Source organism: Mya arenaria, chromosome 15 (genome assembly GCF_026914265.1).
Source record: "Mya arenaria isolate MELC-2E11 chromosome 15, ASM2691426v1".
In the NCBI taxonomy this organism is placed as follows: Eukaryota; Metazoa; Mollusca; class Bivalvia; order Myida; family Myidae; genus Mya; species Mya arenaria.
The window spans coordinates 26,531,488-26,540,209 of record NC_069136.1 but is presented as its reverse complement, the minus strand read 5'-3'; the positions used below and the strand labels follow the sequence as shown (position 1 = coordinate 26,540,209).

The following is an 8,722-nucleotide window of genomic DNA, read 5'->3' as shown; positions in this document are numbered from 1 at the left end:
TCCGTATGAAAAGGGGGTTATAATTTGTAATACTCATTTTACTGACCCGATCCAGCCAAAACTTTTTACACACATCATGCAAGTTTCACCAAGTAAATTCGTTGAATTAATATCCTCCGTATGAAAAGGCAAGAGTTTGAATGGAAATAAAGTGTTGGTCAAATATATAACCAATATGGCTGGAGAGTGATGCACTCTAATAAATGTTGCCTTCGATTTTATTTGTAAATGTTTGAAATAAAAAGAATTTGGTATATATTGTAGCATTGAGATTTGACAATGTTACGGTACTAGTTTAACACTGATCAAGGATTTCATCAAGGCAAACTTTATTAACAATATTCATTAAGTTTGGAGCAGAAATTTTGCAAAAATAAGGACTTCTGAGAGTTCACAAGGTCTTTCTACGATTTGACCTTGCGACATAGTTATGTACAATCCAAGATTTCATGGAGGCAAATATTTTTCTGACTAAAGTTTTATGAAGATTGGAGCAGATATAATGCCTCCATTTGTTTCAAAGATTTCACCTAATGACTTTAAGACCCAACATGACCCACTATTACAGTCTGTCATGATAACATCCAAGGGGAACATGTATTCTGATCACAGTTTGAACAGTCTGACCAATTAATGCTAATGACACGACTTTACAAAGATAAGACCCATGTAACAGTTTCTAATTAGTGAATGATATCATCAGGAAATCTTTCTCCCAAGTTTTATAAATATTGGGACAGATATATTGCCTTCAGTATTCCAAAGTTTTTTTGTAAGATTTGACCTACTGACCTAGTTTTTGACCCAATGTGACCCACTTATACAAGCGGTTGAGAATTCATCCAGGGGACCATCCTGACTAAGTTTGAACTTTATTTATCTTACTTATCATTTCCAAGATCGACAAAGCCCAAACAGTATCCGCCTCCTGAAACATTCGGTTCAGCAGGGATAATAAAGTATTAGTAACCTAGAAATGACCCTGTACCAACAAGTTTAAGCTGGCTTTATCAATGAAAGTAATAACTCTCTCCTGTTTAAGACTTGACCAAGATGAAACATTCGAGTGCAGTTAAAAGTGTTGTCAGTAACACAGTAATTGCTCCAGGCAGACAAGTTGCTAATTCATTATTTAAATGAGCAGTAACTCCTCTTCAGACCCAATTAAGGATATATATATGTGTGAACATCATCGCACTATTAACTTCTTTCTGTCCATAGAAATTGCTCTGGACATACAAATCAAAGCATCTTTCATTAACTAAAGGGCAATAACTCGCAATCAATATCACTGACTTTTCCACATTCCCTCCAGTCAGGATTTCCCCTCCACATCAGAAAAACATGAAAGATACTTATATTCATAGGCTTACCAACTCAATTTACATGCACACATAAACACACACAAGCTTGTTTCTTTCTTTATTTTGCCTGCTGTACACATAAATGTCAGAAAGGCTCGATAAGTTAAGGTCCATAACACTTTTACTCCTTGTCCTTTGCCTTGATAGAACTGGTACCACGCAGACGACCGGTCCTTCTGGCGGCAATAAGACCCACCTGAAGCACAAACATCCAATATATTCATCATTCAATATTAAAAACACATCAAATTAACCTTTTTTTGAAAAACAACCCATTCAGGCATGGCAAGATCTATATCAGCTTTCATGTAAGAAAAATTGGGGACTGCTTTTCCAAGTATCTGTCTAGTTATTTTAACATAATAACTGTTCAATGAATGAAGATTTATCATTATACAAGTTTAACCAACAAGATTGGATATATCATCATAACGTCATATATCATCACGCAATTATCTTCTTCAATTTATGTATGTTCCAAGTTGACAACATGTTAAATAAGAGGTTATTTTAAAATTATATCCATAAAATGCATTCAGATGGATCCCTTAAAATCTGTAAAAATAATTCAATTCCCACTAAAATTTAAACATTAATGGCCGAGATCAAAAGAACTGCCAAAAATTCACATTGCAATTAAATGTTCAAAAGAGTTATTTCTATTAAATCCCTTAAGCACTCATTAAAACTGACTTGGGCTTCAAAAGTGAGAGCAAGAATGCTACATGTATAAGCGTCACACCTTACTAATGCTGCTATGAAGTTTGAAATCAGATCGAAAGTAATAAGGTTACAGCTGTCATTCGAATAATATCTATGAATTTCCGATAGGGCTTGGTAGACTTTCAAGTGTGACTGACATTTAAGACATACACAAATGCTACGTGCGATACACATTTCCAATGCTGCTTTACAATTATGTGAATGTGGATTGATATCCAATTGAAATTGATGAAAGGGGAGACACAAATTATTACCATGAAAACCTCAAAGGCTAATTGACACAATGAAACACCTTCCCATACTGCTATATGAATCAATGAACGTTGGTTAAAATTTTGATAAATGAACGTTGGTTGAATCAATGAACGTTGGTTAAAATTTTGATAAATTTAAGTTAAGTTACAACTGAGACGCTGCACAATTTGACTTATGGGGGGAAAGACAATGCATTAATATACGACTCCTATAGGGGCATAAAACCCCCATTTGTTTACTTGCCTGAAGTTGATTATGGCTTGTGTCAATTTTCATTATGGTAACATTATACAGCAAGCTCGAACTTAGAGCCTTTCCATACACATATAAAGTATTAAGTGATGGCGTACCTTTTTACCAGCAGAGCAGTCTCGTCTGACTGTGGAGGCCTTACCAATATGCTGATGGTTACCACCACCGTGGGGATGCTCAACGGGCTGAAATATGAAGTGAATCATTGTTTGAGAACACAAAATAAATACCATGCCTGCGAATCAGTTTAAAGGTTAAAATCTTATCAAGTTTGTATATTTCAAAAAAAATGCAGACACTACAGTGATCATATGATACCAACAACATTTTATAATTTAATAGCAGTCATTGAAATAAGACTTATGGATGAACAAGCCGAATTCTTATACTAATTTTTTTAACAAGCCCAATCATCGAAATTAGAATTTTGGATGAAAAAGCTCGAATTCTTATACTATTGCTGGGCATCAATTTTTTTTAACAAGCCTTACTATATAAAATTCAGAATTTGAGCAAGCCCGGAAGACATTTTACCAGTGCAGGGCTTGCAGGCTTGTGTTAATGACCACTGCAAGCCCTGCTTTATTTTTTATAAAATTCAGAATTTGAGCAAGCCCCAAAGACATTTTACCAGGTCATGCAGACTTGTGTTAATTTTAACCACTGTAATAGATGAGCCAGACTTATCATATGCGATTCAAAACATCATTGAAGATTAATTAGCAAAATATAAATGATATTTCACTGTTTCTCTGACAGTGGTACCCAGCTTTCTTTGATATGTGAAGTTGATCGTTAGGCTAGTATACAAATTGGACACAATTCATAATTCATTTGGTGTGCTTAGGTCCAAATGCTAAGATCATTTAATGCTCCAAATGCCAAGATCATTCACAATGCTACTAAACCTTCATATGCGAAGTTCATTTTCAAACAGTAGAAAACTAGAGATTGCTTTTTTGAAAAAGCGCATGTCTCCCCCATTGTGTGGTCGTAGGTGAGAAATAATCAATGATGGATCCCAAAATCAATAGGGGCCATCAACTAGTCATGACTAACTGGCATACCAAGTATGAAGTTCCTGGGTGTAAACGTTCTTGAGTTATTGAGCAGAAACCGGTTCTTCACCTCAAGGTCAGTGACCTTGACCTTTGACCAACTGATTGCAAAATCAACTAGACATCATGACCAACCTCACTTCAAAGTTTGGTGAACCTAGATCAAAGCATTCTCCTGATATTGCACGGAAATATTTTTTTACATTAGAGGTCACAGCGACGTTGACCTTTGACCTTGTGACCCCCCAAAATATAGGAGTTTTCTAAACCTCATGATCAACCTCCCTACCAAGTTTGGTGAACCTAGGTCAAACCATTCTCAAGATATTGAGCGGAAATGTTTTTTACATTGGGGGTCGCCGCGACCTTGACCTTTGACCTAGTGACCCCAAAAACAATAGGGATCTTCTACACCTCATGACCAACCTCCCTACCAAGTTTGGTGAACCTAGGTCAAACCGTTCTCAAGATTTTGAGCAGAAATGTTTTTTATATTGGGGGTCGCCGCGACCTTGACCTTTGACCTAGTGACCCCAAAAACAATAGGGATCCTCTACACCTCACGACCAACCTCCCTACCAAGTTTGGTGAACCTAGGTCAAACCATTCTCAAGATATTGAGCGGAAATGTTTTTTACATTGGGGGTCGCCGCGACCTTGACCTTTGACCTAGTGACCCCAAAAACAATAGGGATCCTCTACACCTCACGACCAACCTCCCTACCAAGTTTGGTGAACCTAGGTCAAACCATTCTCAAGATATTGAGCGGAAATGTTTTTTACATTGGGGATCGCCGCGACCTTGACCTTTGACCTAGTGACCCCAAAAACAATAGTGATCCTCTACACCTCACGACCAACCTCCCTTCCAAGTTTGGTGAACCTAGGTCAAACCATTCTCAAGATATTGAGCGGAAATGTTTTTTACATTGGGGGTCGCCGCGACCTTGACCTTTGACCTAGTGACCCCAAAAACAATAGGGATCTTCTACACCTCATGACCAACCTCCCTACCAAGTTTGGTGAACCTAGGTCAAACCATTGTCAAGAAATTGAGCGGAAATGTTTTTTACATTGGGGGTCGCCGCGACCTTGACCTTTGACCTAGTGACCCCAAAAACAATAGGGATCTTCTACACCTCATGACCAACCTCCCTACCAAGTTTGGTGAACCTAGGTCAAACCATTGTCAAGATATTGAGCGGAAATGTTTTTTACATTGGGGGTCGCCGCGACCTTGACCTTTGACCTAGTGACCCCAAAAACAATAGGGATCTTCTACACCTCATGACCAACCTCCCTATTAAGTTTGGTGATCCTAGGTCATGCGGTTTTCCAGTTATCGATCGGAAACGAAGTGTGACGTACGGACGGACTGACGGACTACCGGACTGACGGACAGGGCAAAAACAATATGTCTCCCCCAGAGAGGGGGAGACATAAAAAAACAGTGGCACAACTTGCACGTAAAAGAAGATTAGCTTCAGATTTTATTTTACTTACGTTCATGCACACACCACGGACTTTAGGCCAGCAGTTTCTCTTGGCCTTGTACTTGTGGTAGGCACGGCCAGCCTTGAGGATTGGCTTGTCAATACGTCCACCACCAGCAACAATACCTGTAATGGGCAAACCAGATTAGTGGCTTTGTACAACTAAGGCAACAATAAACTATAAACACATCACATGATTGTCTAGGTCATTTTACCTGACCTTGTGTGAAACAAAATTAATTTCAGTTAATTCATAAAGTATGTGGCAAGCAGCCCTTATTTGACACAACACAGAACCATATTAACATAAATTTGTAACTGTTTAATCATGGAGAAATCTACAAGTCACTTTGTATTTTTTTTTAAATTTCAGTATATTCAATAACCATTGACCAGATGATAAACAATGATGTTACCTACCTACAACAGCTCTGTTGGCTGAAGGTACAACTTTCTTGGAGCCTGATGGCAGCTTTAATCGTGACTTCTTTGTGTCGGGGTTGTGTGAGATGACAGTGGCGTAGTCTCCAGACGCACGGGCGAGCTTGCCTCTGTCCCCGGTCTTCTCCTCAACACAGCACACAATTGTTCCCTCAGGCATGGAACCGACTGGCAGAATGTTGCCAATTTGCAGGGTAGCTGGAAATCAATTTTGAATCAAGTCTATGGTTTGGACAAAAAAATAAAATTTCGTGAGGTGTACACGTTGATTAATCAGATTTTTGTCTTTCAACACAATGTTTCAGGTCAAAGTGAAGAAAATATTTCAATCATCATGGTAAGACTTTGTCTTCAATAAACCAACTTTTATGTTCATAATTTAAGGCTTAAGTCAGATTAAATTTAAAAAGCATGAAAATTGCATGAGCTTTTAGCTAAAATTTGGAAGAGGCCTGGGCTGGTATTCATAAAACATCTAAGGTCAATTCCTCTCAAGTCATTTTCCTAAGTTACTCACTTGTCACATGATATAATAGTTTTATACTATCTAAAATACTTTGTTTTCATTAATGAAATAAACACACTTTCATGTTAAAGTCACGTGACTGGTACATTTCTTTTAAACTGACAACAAAAATCTGAAGCAATCTGCATAAAATAAGAATTGATGTAATAATAATACCAGGCCCTGGCCTTTTCATTTTCGGAATTTTGAACATGTGAGATCATTGAATGCCTACACTTCAAGCTTGAAGATTGACATACAGTTAGAAACAAGCATTAAAACAATATCAGCACAAACAATGAATCCATGGTTAAAAAAACACATTACAGTTATTCTTGGGAAACAAATGTCTGAAATAGGGAATAATATACTTTTTTCAGTAGCCCAATTCCAGCCCCTGCTTAAGAAGGTGTAAAAGTACTCGATACTCGTATTGAACTCGTTTTAACTATAAAGCTCATTATGAAGGTATACCTTTTTTTCCACAGTAGATGAACTGTCCTGTGTACATGCCCTCTGTGGCAATGAATGTCTCCTGGTTAAGTTTGTACCTGTAAGGATCACGGAATGTAACCTTGGCCAGGGGGGCACCACGACCAGGGTCATGGACAATGTCCTGAAATGCAAGGTTGTCATTCTGTTGTAGTACAGGCCAAATTCAATATGTACATAGACTCAATACACATAATTGCTAGAAATATCCTGACCAACACTGTTTAAGACAATCTCTCAAGTGGTCTTAATGTTATTACAGTAATAATAGTATGGACAGAAATGCTGTTTGCTCAGTAAATGGTTATCATCAATGTATTCTTCAGGTCAAAGTGAAGAAATGTTTTGATCATCATTGCAAACAAGATTACAGTTTCCGCCTGTACTGTTCAACAGTGGCAGTAAAACGAGTAATCAAAACATAAAACAAGTAAGTATTCTTATAATCACAATTACACTTTGATTATAAGTTAATTAACAATATTTAATCCTAAATACAGGAATTAGGAAATTTATAATCACCTTAACAACACCTTTCACATATCCATGTCTTTCCGCATAGTCCACAGCTCTGAGCTGGGCAGATCCCTTCCTGTTTTTGGTATGGGCCTTGAAAATACCACCTGGACCCTTACGCTGTGCCCGGATAACACGGCCCATTGTTCAACTGGAAGAAAAGAGTGGTGATGATGAGTGACAGTAGCACAAGGACGTATTAAACATTTACTACGAAGATGGTGTCAATTTTGAAAATCCAGTCAAATGGAGTGTTGACATCAGATTTACTTAAATTGGTTTAGGCATAAAGAAGGCTATATACTCAACATAAGTAATACGAAAATCAAAATGGTATACTACTTGGTCCCTGTATAATTAAAATGTCTTATCCGTTAACTGTCAAAGAAAGATTGCGGCGGATTTTAAACAACATGTAAATTTATCGTGTATACCTATGGCCGATAAAAGTAAAGAGGAAGTCGAACGATTTCCGGCAAATTTTGTTAATTTTCGGTAATTATGTTAAAGCTTTATAATAACATCAATTACTCGAATATTAAAATAATAATGTTGATTCTGACAAAAAAGATGAAATAATATGGAAAATTAAAATAAACTTAAGATTTCTATAATTTACGACAATGACACATAGATTAATCGATTAGATGAGGGGCGGGGTGATACAGGAATCCAGTGGATTTCACGTGAAATCCACTCATAACGTGAAATCCGCTCAGAACTCAGTTATTTTAATTAATAATTTAATTTTTTGGTATACATATTGGAAAGTGCCTCATGAAGGGTTTACGGTTCAAATTTTATTGAAATTTGTCAAAAAATAAAGAAGTTAAAGAGCAATTTTTCATTATTTTTAAAAAAAAATAGATCGGAAATCGAGGTGAAATCCAGATTCCGATAAATTTAATAAATAATTTTCTGTTTTTGTATACTTATTAGAAAGTGCCTCATAAAGGGTTTATATTTCCAATTTTATTGAAATTGGTCAAAAAATGAAGAAGTTAGAGCAATTTTTCGAAAATAGATCGGAAATCGAGGTGAAATCCAGTTTCGAGAACTGAAATCCACTCCTAACTTATATTAATTAGTAATGTTTATTTTTTGTATACATATTGGAAAGTGCCTAATAAAGAGTTTACATTTCAAATTTTATTGAAATATATCAAGAAATGAAGAAGTTAGAGTGATTTTTCGGAAATCGAAGTGAAATCCACATTTTGACAATTTTTTTTTTTTGTTAAACAAATAATTGAAAGGGCTTCATAATGGGTTTATATTTCAAATTTTATCCAAATTGATCCAAAAATAAGAATTGAAAAAAGATCGGAAATCGAAGTAAAATCCACATTTTGACAAGTGAAATCCACTTTTTGAGACGTGAAATCCACTCATAATTCATTTATTTTTAACAAATTAATCTTTTTGTGAACAAATAACTGAAAGGGCTTCATAATGGGTTTATATTTCAAATTTTATCCATATTGATCCAAAAATAAGAAAGTTGTAGACCTATTTTGAAAAAAGATCGGAAATCGAAGTGAAATCCACATTTTGACAAGTGAAATCCACTTTTTGAGACGTGAAATCCACTCATAACTCATTTATTTTTAACAATTTATCTTT

The 8,722-nt window shown here is 36.2% G+C and overlaps 1 protein-coding gene and 1 non-coding gene across 2 annotated transcripts; both read right to left on the bottom strand.

Annotated features, from left to right (window-relative positions):
- Positions 1–1,409: 1,409 nt before the first annotated feature.
- LOC128220680 (60S ribosomal protein L8-like) lies at positions 1,410–7,250 on the bottom strand. Its single transcript, XM_052929171.1, has 6 exons — positions 7,106–7,250; positions 6,566–6,707; positions 5,566–5,784; positions 5,156–5,271; positions 2,693–2,779; positions 1,410–1,560 (listed from the first exon to the last, which is right to left on the bottom strand). Exons 1-6 carry the CDS (start codon positions 7,241–7,243, stop codon positions 1,486–1,488), a joined length of 777 nt encoding a protein of 258 aa, XP_052785131.1. The 5' UTR covers positions 7,244–7,250; the 3' UTR covers positions 1,410–1,485.
- Positions 5,858–5,926, bottom strand: LOC128220820 (small nucleolar RNA SNORD37). The gene has a single exon (XR_008258860.1). It is a non-coding gene; the product is annotated as a small nucleolar RNA SNORD37 (small nucleolar RNA).
- Positions 7,251–8,722: the final 1,472 nt, after the last annotated feature.

What these genes read in the sequence shown, in the direction of transcription:
- LOC128220680 (XM_052929171.1), bottom strand. Translation starts at nt 7,243, where the DNA reads ATGGGCCGTGTTATCCGGGCACAGCGTAAGGGTCCAGGTGGTATTTTC. An exon ending in AGCCAACAGAGCTGTTGTAG is followed by an intron (nt 5,272 to 5,565) that starts GTAGGTAACATC and finishes TGCCCATTACAG; the next exon opens with GTATTGTTGCTGGTGGTGGA. An exon ending in TCCGTGGTGTGTGCATGAAC is followed by an intron (nt 2,780 to 5,155) that starts GTAAGTAAAATA and finishes TTCATATTTCAG; the next exon opens with CCCGTTGAGCATCCCCACGG.